The 18962-nt window shown below is 37.4% G+C and overlaps 1 protein-coding gene and 1 long non-coding RNA gene across 2 annotated transcripts; both read left to right on the forward strand.

Moving 5' to 3' along the window:
* The first annotated feature begins 1556 nt into the window (after nt 1-1556).
* Nucleotides 1557-12508, forward strand: LOC132120985 (E3 ubiquitin-protein ligase BRE1B-like). Its single transcript, XM_059530190.1, has 21 exons — nt 1557-1579; nt 2691-2834; nt 3062-3229; nt 3306-3636; nt 5241-5432; nt 5556-5677; nt 6155-6301; nt 6639-6713; nt 7111-7230; nt 7411-7590; nt 7679-7814; nt 8112-8233; nt 8574-8836; nt 9143-9260; nt 9370-9519; nt 9638-9850; nt 10076-10201; nt 10289-10429; nt 10522-10623; nt 11361-12037; nt 12188-12508. Exons 1-20 carry the CDS (start codon nt 1568-1570, stop codon nt 11535-11537), a joined length of 3039 nt encoding a protein of 1012 aa, XP_059386173.1. The 5' UTR covers nt 1557-1567; the 3' UTR covers nt 11538-12037; nt 12188-12508.
* A 1410-nt stretch (nt 12509-13918) lies between these two features.
* Nucleotides 13919-18648, forward strand: LOC132121560 (uncharacterized). Its single transcript, XR_009426279.1, has 5 exons — nt 13919-14176; nt 16310-16414; nt 16920-17057; nt 17151-17203; nt 17298-18648. It is a non-coding gene; the product is annotated as an uncharacterized LOC132121560 (long non-coding RNA).
* The last annotated feature ends 314 nt before the right edge of the window (nt 18649-18962 follow it).

The following is an 18962-nucleotide window of genomic DNA, read 5'->3' on the forward strand; positions in this document are numbered from 1 at the left end:
ATGGATGATCCTATACATTGATTTTAACTAACAAATATAGATCTTTATAGCTGATGCTAGTTTTTTTTTTTTTGGAGGTGTCATATTTACATAAAGAATTGAGTTATACCTTTTGATAAACTGTAATATATTAGTACCTTGTTCGAGACTCTCTGTCTCTGTTGTCTTCACTTCTAGTTGTTGAACTTCATCCTTTTCCGTCTCCCTCTCAGTTTCTCTTTCACCATCTGCAATACTTTCTTTGAACAACAATTGACCGTACATGGCTTCAGTTCTCAGCTGTATACTAAAGATATATTTTATTTAATCAGGTGTGCATTGCTGTACCAGATTGTGAAGTTTCCTCTATATTTCAGGTATTTCAATATATGACAAGAATATATATCAAACTGTACCTTTACCATGCAAGTGAAAGAGGTCATAAAGTTAATTTTCCCGTTAACAGAAATTAGAAGTTAATACTTTTAATATTTGCACACAGTATTTGGCCTGAGAAATTCATAGCCTCATACATTTTGTGTCACTTGTTCCGAGCTGAAAAGATCAATACTTAAAGGAGGTCTGTGTGTTTAATGGGGGGAGAACAAAAAGAGAATTGTGTACAAAATATTAGCTATGTGTGGTTTCCAAAACGTATTTCTAAGCAGATATAAGATCTAAACTACTGTAATATTATGAAACACACTACAATTCAAACGTTTTCTATTTTATTTTTTTATGTAATTTATTCATATGATGCCAAAAATTTAGTTTACTTCAGTCTTCAGCATCACATGATAATTTTTATATAAATTATTCTAATATTCTGATTTGGTGACCAATATTTCTTATTATTATTATCAGTGATAAAAATGGTTGTGTGGCTTAATAGGTTTTTTACAGATTTTATTTCAGGATTCTTTGATGAATAGAAAGTTGAACAAATGAACTAATGAGTTTTTTTGGAACTGAAAACATTATAAACATATTTACTGTCAATCAATTTGATCAAAATGTGTCCTTGCTGGATAGCTGTATTAATTTCTTGCAAACTAAATTTTACTGACCCCAAATTTTTAAACAATATATTTTCATACACTGACTGAATGGCAATGGATACAGTGATCTGTGTTATTGAGGGGTGTTTCTGAAAAGTTGACAAGAAATAATGTTTAAATTTCCTTGTGCAAAATTATATTAATACACTTAACTCCATTCACCTGTGTTAAACTGATGTGCAGTTTGATAATGAAAAATGCACATCACAGGCTAATAATGCATGGCACACACAGTCCTAGAGAAGACGCAAACAATGTGCATTCATGTAATACCTTCAATGTTCTTAACTTCATTCATCAATTATTAGTAGTAATTATTAATTATAATACTTATATTAATAATTATATTAGTAATAATAATATTTATTATTAATTTAAATAATAAATTAATTAAAAATAAAACGTTTGTTTGAGAACTTTTATTTTCACCCTGCGGAAGTGACGTAATCTATCAGACCAGCACTAAAGAGTGCACAACCATACGTTTTTTAAATCGCTCAATCGAGCAAATGCATCTGTGATCACAACAAATGTCCAAAAAGGTATGAGTGCTAGAAACAAAAACGTTTCAACATACGTGAGGGCCTGTCTATACACGCTCGCTTTTATTTTGATAGACAATAGTTTTTCCTGTAGTGTCAGTGTTCATGTTCTTCCTGTTTTCCTGGAGTGGAGGTTTGTTTGTGGTTGCAAAGAAAATCACTAACACAGACATATTTTTATAGACATTTGTAACAGTGAGGTAGCTAAAACGTTGTCGTATTGCTTATGACATATAGTTATAACACACTGTAAAATTATTACTGTAAAAAAAGGCCTGTTTTTTTTGTAACTCGCTTGATTGGCTTCACCTAGCATCGAAGCTAACTTCATTCAAAGCGCCATGGTCGCTTGAAATTAATGTATAATATTTTACTTTAAAAAAAAATAGTGATAGGGTTCAAATGACTGTTAAATCGTCTTTATTTTTTATTTCATTATAAAAAAGATCCAATAAGTAAAAATTAGTTCGCCGTCGTTAGCCAGCATTAATATATCAGACTATCTCAAATTCATGAGTTAAGTGACAGTTGTTTCCGTGTAAATCATCTCATTATTGTTCACCATTTAGTTTTGGGAGAACAGAGTAATATATTGATTATGTAAAGCCAATTTTAGGCCACTTAAGTAGATATTATCTATGCAAAATCTCTTTACAGTGTCTTATTTGATAATATCAGAACTGATAACGTTAGCTGTCTTACTTAAAGTGATAGTGCACCCCAAAAAGAAATGTTCAATCATTTACTCACCCTCATGTTATTACAAATCCGCATGACTTGCTTTTCTGTAGAACACAAAAGGAAATGTTGTGCAAAATGTTTAGAAGTGACATTGTCAGCCATCATTTACGTTAAACTGCATATTTATTTCCACACAATGAAACTAAATGATAACTGAGGCTGTCATTGTGCCTGACACCTCCAATTTGTATTTCACCAAAGATAGTAAGTCATACAGGTTTGGAACAACATGAGGGTGAGTATATGATGACAGTTTTAAAAGAGACGTTTAATAATTCTATCTACCTACCTATAATTTGCCTGTGATTAAGGTCTTAATGATATTATAATAATCTTTAAAGTTGAGTCTAAAATTAAGTAATTTTTGTAGGGAAGCATGTCTGGTGCAGGGGGTGGGAAGCGCCCCTCAGGAGGGGATAGTCCCCCTGGCCCTCCTGAAAAAAAGCTGAAGAAAGAGGAGAAGACTACCACTACGCTCATCGAGCCCATCCGCATTGGAGGAGTTTCTTCTACGGTTCGTTTAATGTTGCTATTACGACTTTACTATCACTTTTGATCCATTTATTGCATCCTTAATGAATAAAAGTATTAATTTCTTTTAAAACAAATCTTACAGTCCCCAAACTTTTCAATGTTAGTATATGTTTCTGACACAACCTTGAAAACCTTTGTAAACAAGATTGACTTCTCCACATTGTCTGTTGAAGCTTCTGGAATTTTGCCCCAAATTGTCTTTTGCAGGAGGAGATGGACATGAAGGTTATTCAGTTCAAGAACAAGAAGCTCTGTGAATGCCTTGAACAAAGGCAGGCTTTGGAGGATGAGTTGAGGGAGAAGATTGAGAAGCTGGAGAAGAGGCAGGCAACTGATGACACCACACTGCTTATTGTCAACCGCTGCTGGACTCAGGTTCGTCACTATTCTATTGCTTTAGCACATAAAATGAGTAGCAAGACAGGCATATTTGAACACTCTGTTCTCACAGCTTGAGGAGAATATCCATGAACTGCTGCAACGTGTGGAGCCTAAGCATGGCCCAACACCAGTCCAGACCCTTGCCACCCCTCCTGTTCCAGACGTCCCGGTTCCTGCTGCAGCCCCATCATCTGCTCCTGAACCTTCTGCTCCTTTGCCAGCTCCAATAGAAAGTGAGGACGGTCTCCCCCAGCCTCCACTTTCAGCTGAAGCGGTGGAAGAAGAAAAGCAACAAACAGTGCAAGAAAAGGAACAGACACAGGAGCAAGAGCAGCAACAGCAGCTTCCTGACTCTGAGAAGGAACCCGTGCAGGATGGAATTCCCGGTAAACATGAAAGGAGTTAGACTCCAATTCACTATGTACATATATATCTACAAATATGTAAAATAAAGCTTTTTTAGAATTGTACAAAAGGTTGTTACCATGCTTAAAAAATACTGTCAATCAAGCAACAAAAACATGTTGTAGAATGAGTACAACTGCTTTTATATCATGTTGATATTTATAGTTTATTTAGTTATCATATTAACCCTGTAAAGCCTACTGTTTCATATTGATATGCACATTTTCAAAACTTGCTGGGGAAAAAAACAGTTGTACTCAATCTACTGCATGCTTCTGTTGTCTGATTGAAAAAAAATTTTTTTTAGCAAGTAACAATACAATACTAAAACCAGCAGCCATATCACCCTGGAGCCCAAGACCGGTTTCCCACTGAAGCTAAGCAGGGCTGAGCTTGGTCAGTACCTGGATGGGAGACCTCCTGAGAAAACTAGGTTGCTGCTGGAAGAGGTGCTAGTGAGGCCAGCAGGGGGTGCTCACCCTGTGGTCTGTGTGGGTCCTAGCGCCCCAGTGTAGTGATGGGGACACTATACTGTCAACAAGCACCGTCCTTCGGATGAGACGTTAAACCGAGGTCCTGACTCTCTGTGGTCATTAAAAATCCCAGGATGTCTTTCGAAAAGAGTAGAGGTGTGACCTCGGCATCCTGGCTAAAATTCGCCCATTGGCCTCTGACCATCATGGCCTCCTAACAATCCCCATATCTGCTGATTGGCTTCATCACTCTGTCTCCTCTCCACCAGTAAGCTGGTGTGTGGTGGGCGTTCTGGCGCACTATGGCTGCCGTCGCATCATCCAGGTGGATGCTGCACACTGGTGGTGGATGAGGAGATACACCCAGAATATGTAAAGCGCTTTGAGTGCCTAGAAAAGCGCTATATAAATGTAATGAATTATTATTATTAAAAATTTCCTTTTCTGGTCATGGCAGATGTGTCTTTTTGCTGAGAAATTTGTACAAATTTTTATGAACTAAACGTTAGAATAACTTTTATATTATTAGTAATAGTTAAGGATGAAATCAGAATTCCATCTTATCTTTTTATGTCTGCAACAAATTGCATATTTTTTGCTTGTGTGTTTTTTTTTTACCTCCTCGAGTATGTATTCTTTATCCACATATTATCATATTTTATAAGCCATAAAAAATCCTGACGTATCAAATCTGATACTCAAGAAACAACAAGTGCAAATTATTTTAGAAATGATTTGTTTTTTGTTTTTTATTAGTATTTCACATTTCAGTCTTTACAGCAGGGGTCACCAAACTCATTCCTAGAGGGCCGGTGTCCTGGAGAGTTTAGCTTCAACCCTAATCAAACACACCTGAACCAGCTAATCAAGTTTTTACTTGCTACACTTGAAACTTCCAGGCAGGTTTGTTGAGGCAAGTTGGAGCTAAACTCTGCAGGACACAGACCCCCCAGGACCGAGTTTGGTGACTCCTGCTTTACATGGTTAACAAAGGATCAAAATTGAAATGTAAAACATTAATGCATCTTGTGTCTGTTATCTGCTAGGCCACACAGAAACTGTTCATAGCAGCTTTTACAATCCACATTCATATTGTTTTTGGTCTTTTTTTATTATTATTTTGTAAGTTCCTCCACCACCTCTCAGCGAGAGTGCAAAGGCTTTCCTGGCCACTCTGGATAACAGCAGTGAGGAGGAGCTCACACTGCATCTACAGGACAGGATGCAGTTCAGCAAGGGTGCTGTGGCCTGTATGGTCTGCATATTTGACCGTCTGCATACCACCATTGATGAGCTGTGTACCCGAGTGCAGTCAGCTGGTAAAATAAGAATTCATTTTTTTTGTGATTCTCAAAGCACAAACTGTTTATTATAGAAAAAGCATCTTTAAATGTTTTAGCTTGCAAACACTAAATAAAATTTTTGCACTTTGTTCTTGTCAGTGTGTGAGGATGATAGTCAGCGAGAGCTTATTGCCACAAACCACACACTTCTAGATGAACATAATCGACTGCAAGATCTTGCATACTCCCTTCAAGGGAAACACCACAAAATGTCATTGGAGGTATCTGTTTACCTAGTTTCATTTGACCTTATTCTATTTATATTGATTAAATGTTAATGTTACTGTTCAAAAGTTTGGGATCAGTGTTTTAATGTATCCACATTAAATTGATTAAAAGTAAATGCTTTTTTTTTTACAGTAACATTCTGTTGCAAATAAATGGTGTTTTTGTTTTAACGTTCTATTAATCACAGACTTATGAAAAAATGTGTCATGGTTTCCATAAAAAAATATTGAACATTGAATCATACTAAGAAACGTTTCTTATGAACAATATCAACTTATTTGAATCATCGTGACTAAATCATGTGACTAAAGACTGAAGTAATTGCTCTGTAAGCATATGATATTTAAAATCATTAAAATAAATCTTGCCAACCCTAAACTTTTGAACGGAAGTGTATATAAAAACTTTTAAGTATCAGTATAAAACTGCCTATCCCAATTTTAAAGATGTGTGTGTGTTTGCTTCCACAGTATAATGAATTGATTGACAAAGTTACAAGTTCAGAGACTAAAGTGTCTGAGATGGAAACCGCTGTGGAGGATCTGCAGTGGGACATTGAAAAACTTCGTAAGAGAGAGCAGAAGCTGAATAAACACCTAGCAGAAGCTCTGGAGCAGGTCGGCTTTTTCTTCATCTTAACTGAAAATAAGTTTCATTTCTTTCATGCAATACATTTCTTTTGCAGTTCATTATCATAGTAATCGTGTTGTTTGCATGTCTATCAGTACTTCCTTTGGAAAGGAAACTGTACTGCAGGAACTGTCATTTACAGTAGACACAGTAAAGCAGAGAAACATACAGGCAAAATATACAGTCAATACATTTTATTATGCAGTGACATTAATCTTTTTGTGGTTTGAATATGGGGAGTATTAATAATTTTGTTAAAATGTATTTTGTTTTGTTGATTTCTTGAACATGTATTCATTTATTTTTATTTTTTTCCCAAATCAGCTTAACACCGGTTACCATGCCACTGGCAGTTCAGGTGGATTACCAGGTGGTCAAATCACACTAAGTATACAGAAGGTAAACTGGGAAACAGCTGTATTTTAGTATTATTTGCATACTACTATAGTATTAATATTTTTAATTAGCTTTTTTCATGTTTCTTTTAAAGTCATTTTATGCGCTATTTGTCATTTTTGTTAGTTTTTGGCTTTAACTATCTAGCTTTGATTTAATTTTACATTTTAGGAATTGTAGTACTTCAACTTATTTCAGTTAGTTGCAAACGCAATATTTTTCATTTCCATTTAATATTTTAAAGTCCTTCAAAAATGGTAACCTAAAACTTTTATTTATTTTTTTTTTTTTTTACAAATGTCTATATGTAGTTTTACTAAAATGTTTATTGCAATGATTTTGACCTGATTCAAGTGTCATTGTACGTCAGATTGTCCAATAAGTATTTCTCTTTTCTCAGTTCGAGTCTCTGAATGCCGAACTGGTGCAGAACCAAGAACTTGCCAACAGCCGCATGGCAGAGCTTGAGAAACTCCAGCAAGAGCTACAGGAAGCTGTTCGGGAGAGCGAGAAATTAAAGGTGTTAGAGTTTAATGATAATACAACATCATCTCAAACTTCCCAGTAATGACCCCGTTGCATTATTTGATGAGAATAGTTTTCTTTCATGTCTCAACGTAGTTCCTGTTGAAGCTGGGTGAGGGCATATCAAAGGGATTTTATTTTTCATGATGCATTACTGACCTCTGTATCTCTGTAGATGGATCTGAGGAATATACCAGAGGATGTGTTGAAGGAGACACCAGAGTACAAGTGCCTCCAATCACAGTTCTCTCTGCTGTACAATGAGTCTCTAAGTGTGAAGACCCAGCTGGACGAAGCCAGAGCTCTGCTGCTTACAGCCAAAAACGCTCACCTGCGGCAGATAGAGCACATGGAAGTAAGAGAGAAGACAGGACAGATTTCTTATAGTTCTATCAGAATATGTTTTTTTCTGAGTGTTTGAATGTCATTCTCTCTGTTTCTAGAGTGATGAGCTGTCTCTTCAGAAAAAGTTACGCACTGAGGTCATCCAGCTAGAGGACACGCTGGCCCAGGTGCGCAAGGAATATGAAATGCTACGGATCGAGTTTGAACAGAATCTTGCAGCCAATGAGCAAGCAGGTAGCATCACTCATACAAGTGATTTGCATTTTGGTTGTCACGCCTTTAAGGTTAGGTGGGATTCCTTAGTGAATTTCCCAAGGCCCGTTTGTTTTACAGTAACCATGGCTGTAGCAAGGAAATCTGTGTGGGTGGTGTATCCTGTCATCACTTCTCCTCTTCATTGTTTTGCCTGGGGTTTACGTTTTACTAAGCATCACAAACCAAGACGTTTGCCACTGTTATTTGAATGACTATAAGAATCACTATCTCTCTCTTGACTTTTTCTTAAAATATTTTCTCTCTCATTCACTTCAGGCCCAATAAACAGAGAAATGAGACATTTAATCAGCAGTCTTCAAAACCATAATCATCAGCTGAAAGGTGATGTGCAGAGATATAAGAGGAAACTTTGTGAGACACAGATGGAAATAAACAAGGTATTGCTCATGCTGGTCTCCTTTGACAGTTTTTTGATTTCCCACGATAACAGAAATTTAAGGTGGAAACATTCAATCACAATGATTATCTATCTATCTATCTATCTATACACACACACACACACACACACACACACGTTTATGAAAGAATATATAGCTTGTTTTCAAACAGCAAAAGCATCATTTTTAAATTGTTGTAAAGAAAAATAATAATACATTTTACTAGCTAATCTTCCATTAACTACACGTGTTATTGCATATGTGGGCTGTTAGTGTTTTCAAAATGATTACAGTTTAACTAAATTGTTCTCTGTGTTAAGTCACTCCTGTTGTTATTCAGTTGAAGTGCCAGAGTGGAGATGCAGGTGCACTGGTGTTGGAAGAAAGCGTGGGTGACGGAGGACTGGAAGTTAAGAAAGAGGAGGATGAGGACCAGGAAGAAGAGGAAGAGAGGAGGAGAGAGCTGGAAAGGCAACGGGCACGGGAGAGAGAGAGGGAGGCAGAGAGAGAGAGGGAGCGAGAGAGAGAGCGGGAGAGACAGCGGAGTGAGGAGCTGAAAAGGAAGGACTCTGACACACTGAAGATGCTTCGAGGAGAGCTCAAGTATGTCTCATTTCAGTCTAGATTAAAGCAAGTGACATTTATTTTAATTAAAGTGTGTGTGTATACAGTCTTCATTTCAGGCTGCAAAGCAACAAAATGGGATTATTTTAAAAGTTGGTGATATTTTCACTGTATACACACTCACACAAACACTAAATATAAACCTGAAGACTGAAAGCACTTTCTGTGTTGTATTTTAATGTTCTCTATTTTGGGCAACTGTAATATCACCTCATATCGTAAAGCATTTAATGAACTTCACATCTGAGTCACCTCTCCTACACATCATTTGGATCATGTCTACAGAAAAGCTCAGGAATCTCAGAAAGAAATGAAACTACTGCTAGACATGTACAAATCAGCCCCAAAGGAGCAGCGAGATAAAGTGCAACTTATGGCCGCAGAAAAGAAGTCCAAAGCAGAAGTATGTGAACCCACTAAGATTTGCCGTGTTTCTGTGTGACGAAACAATTAACATGCAATTCACTTGGGGTGGTCCTTATCTTAATGCTCACATCAACATTGTTTGGCAGGTGGAAGAGTTGAGGCAGCGAGTGCGGGAACTGGAGGAGAGGGAAAGAAAGGAAAGCAAAAAGCTGGCAGATGAAGATGCTCTCCGCAAGATCCGTGTGGCCGAGGAGACCATTGAACACTTGCAGAAAAAATTGTCTGCTACTAAACAGGTGTCTAGTTGAACAAAATAGTCAACATTTGTGTTAGAATAAATCTAGATTATAGCCTCTGTAGAAGATTAACTGATAGTAAAAAGCAGATGAACTGATTCCCGTGTTGAACTTTCAGGAGGAAGAGGCCCTGCTGAGTGAGATGGATGTGACAGGACAGGCATTTGAAGACATGCAGGAGCAGAACAGCAGACTCATGCAGCAGCTCAGAGAGAAAGATGATGCCAACTTCAAACTTATGAGTGAAAGAATCAAATCCAACCAGATTTACAAGCTTCTGCGCGAGGAGAAAGAGGAATTGGCAGACCAAGTGCTTACTTTCAAAACCCAGGTACGCAAAAAAACAAAACAAAAATTTGTCAAACAATCACCATGCACCCACATGTGAATTTATGAATGTGCAAAACAAACATTTTTATAATCTACTAGTCAGTGGGCTCTATGGAAAGTGCGATGACTCGGGCTACACCTGAAAGCTTGCAGGCAGCGTTTGCACACAAAGGTATCTCCTAAAAATACTGATGTAATTGTCATCCGCACTTTAACTCTCTCCCAGGTGGATGCTCAACTGCTGGTAGTGCAAAAACTAGAAGAAAAGGAGGGTGTCCTGCAGAGCACACTAGCCACACTGGAGAAGGAGCTGGCGCTGCGCACTCAAGCCCTGGAGCTCAACAAGCGCAAGGTAAAACCAGATCACAGATGCCCACCTCTGTTCTCATGTCCATGACAACCATGACTTTAATGCTTGTCTTTTTGCACAATGGCTCAGGCAGTGGAGGCGGCCCAGTTGGCCGAGGACCTTAAAGTACAGCTGGAACACACTCAGACCAAATTTAGGGAAATCCAAGCCTCAGTATTAGACAACCGCACTGCCCGTGAGAGGGAGAGCGTCAACCTCAAGAAAGCACAGGTGCATGGGCACATGCATTGTAGAAAAGTTTGGGATACAAATAAGTGAGAACGATGTGTGTGAAAACTCTTCTACTGTGCTGTTCTTTTCAGGAGGACTTGTCCAGACTGCGGCGTAAGCTGGAGAAACAGAAGAAAGTTGAGGTGTACACAGATGCTGATGAGATTCTGCAAGAAGAAATTAATCAGTATAAGGTCAGACAAAATTTCAGGTTTTATTTATTTTTTTAGATTGGGAACATGAGTACTTTTATTCAGCAAATGCATTTAATTGATCGACAGTGACAGTAAGACAGTAATGTTTAACAAGATTTCCATTTCAAATAAATGCTGTTTGTTTGAACTTTATATTCATCTAATAGTCTTGAATAAAAAGGTGTCTCGGGTTCCCCAAAAATATTGAGCAGCAAATAACATTTTTAAATGTATTCAAATGGAAAACAATTGTTTAAATTGTAATAATATTTCACAATATGTTTTTTCTCTATATTTTACTCTATTTGATCAAATAACTGTGAAGAACATTCGTTTTTTTTTTTCTTTTTTACAATTTTACAATAATGAAGTCATCAAAGTTATGAAAACACAAATGGAAGTGTGGGAAACATTTTGTGACCAAACTAGGTTAAACTGTCACATAATTTTAGCTTCTTCAAAGTAGCCACTCTTTGTGTAGATTACACACTGTGGCTATTCTTTCAGCCAACATCTTGAGGAATCCAACTGGGATGGGTTTTTTTTTTTCCTATGTGTGCTGGCCGCTAGCTGTCTGCTTTTCCTGTACTATTTGGTCCAACTCATCCTTTAAAAAAAAAAAAGTTATAGGCAAAGTTAAAGTGTCTATAAAAATTAATTTCACACATTTAATGCCTTGTAGATTAAATTAATACTGTATAATTTGTGGCTGACCTTATCTGTTGTCCCCTTTCTAGGCTAAATTACGTTGTCCCTGTTGTAATACCCGAGATAAGGAGACTGTCCTCACCAAGTGTTTCCACGTCTTCTGCTATGAATGCTTGAAGACTCGCTACGACACTCGCCAGAGGAAGTGCCCCAAATGCAATGCTGCATTCGGAGCAAACGACTTCCACCGCATCTACATCACCTAATTTAGTGTGCACTTTTTGATGGACTGAAAAAAGTGGATGAGAAAAGAACTGATGAAAGTGGTCTTGAAGCACAATATTACCATAATATGGTATTTTAAAATGTTCTAAGGAGCCACTTTCACTCCCATCTGTTATAGGTGGTGCTTGTGACCAAACAGACAGTGCCAGAATGGAAACAGTTGTGAAGTATTCGTGGTCTGCAGCATGCAAGCAGTGCTTCTTCATTGCAGAGGAATCCATTGAGTTTTGTCTCTTACATTTTGTCTGTTCTTTAAAGTACTGCGATTATTATTTTATTTTTTACATGCATTTTGTTGAATGACCATGAAAAAAAGAGGAAAGCTATCTGTATCCGCTCAGATTTCATTATATCATAAATGTCATAACTCCACAGAATGAGTGACATTCAAAGTTAAAAGAAACTGTTTTGTTTTGACAATTATGACTTTATCTGAGTCATACAGTATCACTATCTAGTAATGTAGTTAGTCAGTCAGTCAGTTTTTATGGTGACACTGTTATTGTGAACCCCCTTAAGGAACCGATTTGATGAGTACTGGGTGGAAAGAGGAGAGCTGCTAAATTAGAAGCATTGATGGTGGTGCAGTGATCTTAAAAAGACAAAACACAAATCAACTTTAGAGGCCAAGATATATTAATGAATACAATTTCTCAGTAGGTAGCCTACCATTTACCAAACCATACAGTGCCCATACCAGATATATCATCAATGTATGTCAATAACTGTTTTTTCACAAAAAATAAAAACTGGATACAATTATTTGTGAACTTAGCTCTCTGCTTTGATGTTAACCTAGACAAAATTTATGCAATGTATTTTGCATTGAAGATTGATTGGCTAGATGAATCTGGCTTTTAATTTTAATGGTTATGTTATTGTTGTACTTGGTGCAAAAGGATAAATTGAAACTGGACTTTACAAATGTAATATTGCAATCTATATGTTGTCTGCCAGTTTGCACAATGCATGTGTCTTTAGTAACTTCAGATGGTTTAGATATGCAGAGTTGCATACTATTAGAAAAGGATCACTGGGGAAGCAGTCTTGGGGAGAAAATAAAACCTACCCCGCGTTTTTTTTTTTTTTACTTGCAAATTTTTGCCCGGAATATATATGTAAATGTTTTTCATTATATTGCGCAATTGACCTAATGTCATTCCCCCTACCCATGGTTTTGCAGTTCTGATCGTATTAATAACTGTTGTACTGCTTTTCCTCTCAGTCTGTGTTGTGTGTCTGCCAAACACTGAACTGTTGTTTGCTCCCTTGGACCAGAGACAGTGAATTACGTAGTTGGGTGTGGTGACTTTAATGTGCCTATTTTGCTCAAACATACTCTGTGCGCGGAGACTGGGGTCTCTAGTTCATGCTCTTACAAAAAGTACTTCTTTTCGCAAATTGACTTGGTTTAAACGTTTATTCATTTAAGGAGTTTTCTTGATTGGTCTGACATCAACTCCTTACGTCAACAAGACCATCAATATTATAATGGCGGATATTCCCTATTACTAGAGAATTTGGCTTTTTCACGTAAATGTAGCTCTTGAAAGTAAAACCGAAATTCTTGTCAGAGAACAGGCGCTCTGTGCGTTTACCATCATTCAAGGTTACCCACTCGTGCTGTGAATACAGAGATTCTAGGGCCGTGTTTCAAAGCCTAGCGAGTTGCCTGCTTAGACATCGTTTTGGGGCATTATAAAGAAATAACAATTCCGCTTCCTCTTTACTAGTTCAGATCTTTAACGGTAACAACAATAACAGTACTTTTATTACTTTTGAGGAAGAATATTTAGAAATTCTTAGTAGATGCCATCAGCAGTCTGACATTCATAAATGTTTTGTATTCACGAAGAGAAACGTTTCATTTGCATGAAAAAGACTGGTCAATCACGATTTGTTTTTGACTCACTATAAAGAATAAGAATAGGCAGTGTGTCTTTAGTTCAGCAACGGGACGCATGACTCACTTAAAAGAAGCGGCTCACTGAAATATCGTAGTACCAGTCGGGCTTTGTTTGATTTACCAAAAAAAAAAAAAAAAAGAACTGGTAGAAGAGTGTCTTAGGTCAGGAAATGGTCGCAATTTTAACTTAATATTCGCATTGCATGGGAACAGTAATAAAAACCATTATGCAATGTGAAACTTTTAAAACAGAACTTCGGAGAACATTCAGAATGTTTCATGACTTAAAGTGGGCGTTAGTAAAACGTTAGAACATATTTTGTTTGCTGGGAAAATCTTGATGTCGGTTCTCAACTCAATTTTAAGTCTTGCGGACGCCCTAAACGCTGTCTACATAGACAGCCCACAAGCTTTTGAGATACAGCCACAGAATCTCAGAACAGTAACGTTACATAGGAAATGACTCATAGAGGAGTTGAACCCAACGCGTGGGTGTGGGCGCTATTAAAACAAGGCTGAAAGTGTGGGGTGGATCATTCACAAGCGCCGATTTTGCTATGCTTGAAACCTATTTGTGGCTTTTAATCTTTTGAAATCGCTGTGGGATTTCAATATATATATAAGGCTCAATGGATACCGGTGCTATGTTGCGTTGCCTCCATTGGATTACTCTATTGATCGCCACGTTCATTCATGGAATAAACGCGGATAAAAGTAAGTATATTCCCATTTACTTGCTTAATATCCCCATGTTATAACAGAGCGTATGTGTGATGTTTGTTATGTATTTTTCTGCTGGTGAGAAAAGTCCCAACCTTTATGTCTCATTTGTCCTCTTGCTGTGAACATGGAGAGACGTGGAGTTAAACTGATTCATTCGTAATCGCTTCCTTTACCAGTTACTGTTCCCACCGGTTCCGCATTCCAATGCTCTTATTTCACTCCCGCCCGCTCCATGGGTTGTATTGTGCCCAGCTGTGAACAAGAGGCTTCAGCTTTCCACGAGGAACATGAAGCGTGTAATGTCTTTGTTACTTTGGCATGTGTATGTTACTGCTGGAACAGTTTAGGGATGAAAAAAAAGTGCATTGTCTGTTATGGAAAAGCCGTAGGCAATGTCTTGGAAAGTGCCCATATGCCCTTGTTGTATTCACTGGCTTTAGTGAAGCAGTGATTTAATACAGACAGAAAACGGATTCATGTCATGTCATGTCACAAAGTTACATTATATCGAGGAAATTAGATTTAAAGTCTTATGGATTTAATCATGCACATCAAAAAATGCTTAGATCAAAAATTTACTGTAGTGGTTCTCTAGGGGCCTCAGGCCAACTAGGGGGCCTTACAAACACTTCCAACTTAGTTGCAATTTTTTTGTGTGCAGCATACAACATATGTAAACAAAACTGACACTTTTATTCATATTTTCTTTTCATTAGAATAATTAATAATGATTAACATTTTAATTATTTGATTATATTACTTTTCTTAAAAAAAACATTTTCGTAACAAAGAACTTTTCACGTATCAATAAAACCCTTGTCAATTCACGATTTTAATGAAACCCTAATTAATGTTCATTTTAAAAGCACGTAAAACATGGCACCTCGTCATTTCAGTAGAAGTACAAGAAAGGGAACCCCAGGCTGTGAGGAGGGCCTTCAAATATATAAACTTTGACAAAAGGGGTCCTTGGATTACAAAGCTTGAGAACTACTGACACTGGGGGGCTGAAATTCAAGCTGATGTTTACTAATCATTTATCTTGCTAGGGTGTGCAGGATAAAATATACAAGGCTTTGATATTTTACTATTGCTCAAGGGCGCAGTGGTGAGGACTGTGATTTCAATAGCATGTATGAATTAACCTTTGGATGAGCTGCCCACATTCACCACATGAGATAAAAATGTACTGAGGTCTGATTCAATATAGCCTACTTCCTGAAGTTATCTGTTTTTAAATGTGCTTTAATGTATATGACATAAACATGCAGATCTTTACGTTTCAGTGACTCTTTAATACAGTAGCCTAGGCTATAATGCCGGGCCAATATCAGATTACAAATCAACGTGAGCAGTAGGGCCATACGTTGTCTGCACACAACTTGTCAAGAATAGATTTGAAATTCAATTTGGACTATTATTTATTTTAATTAAGTTGCTCCGACTAATAATTGCCATTTGATAGGGATAAATGTAGCGCCGCACTTCACAAGGATGAGAAATCAAGAGGAAGTCTAGAATCTGCCGGTGTTCTAGAAGTCACGTCACAGAGTACTGTGGCTGATTAGTTTGCAGATGTTAATCATATGTAGACCGCAGCTGTTTATGTGAAAGACTCTCTGTGGTACCTGCCTTTCCGCTATTTCCTTTAACGTAGCTTATACCTCCCCTGAGTGCGAGCATGTGCGGAAGACAAACCGTAAGCCCCGCAGCTTTCACTGATGACTCCATTAGTTTTCTTGAAGACGCTTTTCCATGTCCTCAGTTCTCGCAGTAGGACACTTTGCATGCACTCGGGCCGCATCATAGTCTGGCCGTGATCGAGCTCAGACTTGCTTACGCACACAGAGCATGAGTAATAGCCTACCGTTTCCCCGAGAGAGCACCACCTCATCACTTCAACGGAATTTCCCATCTCATTTCATATGAAAATAGAGGCAGGGCGAAGAAAGCTCTTGGATCTTCTTATTCAGTAGTAATTTACCAACGTGCAAAACCTCGAACCCACCCCAAGTTACCAGGAAACGCGTGCGGGGAAGTTGTTTTTGTCAGCTTTTTGGCTGTAATTTGCTACCGCTATTTGACACCTTTTTGTGTGTGTGCTTCTTTGTTCAATTTTGGCAGGTTCAGCCCTTTGTTTGAATTCCGAATTCTGGAACAAAGACGTCGCACAATGTGTACCTTGTTATATATGCAAACAGTACCCGAAAACCCCATCATGTGACACATGTGAGTATATTCAATCAAACAGTTGGTATGAATAAAAGTGATAGTTAACGAACACTCATAAAAAAGTACAAAAAGCTGTTACTAAGGCGGTAACCCTAATATACAAAAACTAAAGGTAGGCCTACATGATTGTACCTTATTTGCACCTAAATAGTATGAGGCATAGCCTAGGCCTACTTTAAAATTAATGTCAGCCTACATAGGCTTTTAGTGCTTATAAGTAAGCTTATTTTTCCTATTTTCAAAGACTGTGAATGACAATGGGGAATTAAATTTTAACAAGATAACTTGAATTTAAAAAAATGTTAATTTTGTTGATTCAAGTCATTAAAATGGTCTGATATTCCCATCACTATTGCTAAGGTTACACACTCATGAGAATGCATTGCAAGTAGATGCTTTTGCAATAGGTCAAAGATTACGTACAGAAAAGGAGTGGTCAGATTCTTTCTGTATTATGTGAAGAGCTGGAGATCTTCCAGTAACATTGTCCTGTGTTTTTAAGGCCCACCCTCAGAGGCTTCGGATTCCTGGAGGGTGGCAGCAATTACCAGTTTATCTGTCCTGGCAGCTGTAATTGTTTGTGGAGCCTTGCTCATAGGAGTTCTAGTACATCAGTGCAGGTCCAGGAGGACCTTACGTGGTGAGATGTTAACATTACAGCATCTTTTTTAACAACACTCTTATTTCAGAGCAGGACTCGAAACTAACTCAACTTTTTCTTTCCACAACTCAGAACCAATTGAAGAGACAACAGGACCCCTTTATCCAGTATAGGTTCTTCATAAGGTAAGGGTTGAAAAAATGCAACACTTCTTAGGATGCTTCAAAATGCATTAAGGAAATTAGTTTTGTTCAAATGCAATCTTTTGAATGTTTACAGCTCATGGAACTCAAGCTGACAGCATATGAAAACGGACTGTTACTCCAGTGAATTAATGCTCCGGATCGTGAAACACTGGCTGGTACCTCAACCACAGAGTGTTCTATGAGTAGCATCAGATTTGTCTAATTTATTTCATTAGTAGGCTATGTCATGTATAGCAAATGGTTATGCACATAAAGCTGCACTGAGACATTCCTTGTCACCCACTGTGCAGAATAGGTTTGCAAGCCTTAGGTGCTAAGTTGCATCCTACAGACAGCAAGATAGCATATTTTATATTCCTTTTTTTTTGGAACCCCTAAAATGCTAGTTACACTGTTTTTGCACAAATTTGTGGCCATTCATGTTACACTTAAAAGTGCACCGTAGATGCATTTCCACCTGAATATTCCTTGTTAAATTTGCGAACATGATAAACACAAATAACCGTAGCTAGTTTAACATAGCAGACTTAGAGATTATCCTTTTTTACACGAATATGCCTTCTAAACAGACTTAGTATGGCACATAGCCATGTGAATGTATTTGTTATCTTTGTACAGTTTAATTATCTATTTTTATAGTGTTGGAATACTACGCACTGTATAGATGTAGCCCTTTGTACAACAGTATTCTGACACTGACTGGCTCAGCATCCTGTCTATGGCATTGATGGAGATGTGGAGGCACTGAAGACCAGCCAAAACACAGCAGTCGATGACCTGAAGAGTCGCCAGCTGACATAAACAGATTCTTTAAAAGAGCCGCAGGTGTCGGATTCAATCTTAGTTTTCCTACCTTTATGCGCATAAGAGATTAGATAGATTAGTGTGATATTTACGTACATGTATCATGATACATTTAATCTCTCGTGTTTTATCTTTTCATCTTAGTAAAATATGTGTTTAACTGGCTATGGGCATTAGGAAATGTACATATTTATATGCAGCAGATGCTGAGGAGTAATGAAATTAACTTGTTTGAAAGACTTCAAGCATGTTTAGCAAGAGTAAAGGGTTAATCTCACAGAACCTGTGAGAAAAAAGGTCTGACAAATTTCAACCCAGAAACTATATTTTGCTTAAAGAAATTGTCTTTTTTTTTTTCTAGAAAACTAAGCACATTTTATGCAACAATTCCCAATAATACTTTATGTACCTCACCACTGCAGTGTTTGTCAGCAATCTAGAAAGATCAAGAAGCTAGTCCAGAATCTTGATAAACATAAACCTGTGAAGCATGCACAGCACAGCACTGTCACAGTCTTGAGTAAAGATGGTGGTGTGCCTTTACTCATTCACAATTACTCAACAGACTGCAGAGGAAATCATGCATTTTAATGCATTAAAGAGACAACCAATGTACTGTATTTGTCATTTCATGTTTTCTTTCCTAAATGTGTTCTTAAAGTATCTAAATTGGAGTCTTCACACTTGAAGAAACAATATGACAACAGAATGATAAAACCATCTACTCATTTGCATATTCTAAAATAATCATGTAATGTACTGCAAGGAATTCAAGTGTAAAAGATAAAATACAAGAAGGCTAAAAATGAAAGCAAAAACACACTTATTATATCATCTTTATTCAGTTGAAGAAAGTGAGGGTATCAACCGCAATGATTAAAGATCATCTGCTAATTAAGGTCACTACTTGAGAAAGAGAAATATTGATCATGTG

This window comes from Carassius carassius, chromosome 39 (assembly GCF_963082965.1).
Source record: "Carassius carassius chromosome 39, fCarCar2.1, whole genome shotgun sequence".
Lineage (NCBI taxonomy): Eukaryota > Metazoa > Chordata > Actinopteri > Cypriniformes > Cyprinidae > Carassius > Carassius carassius.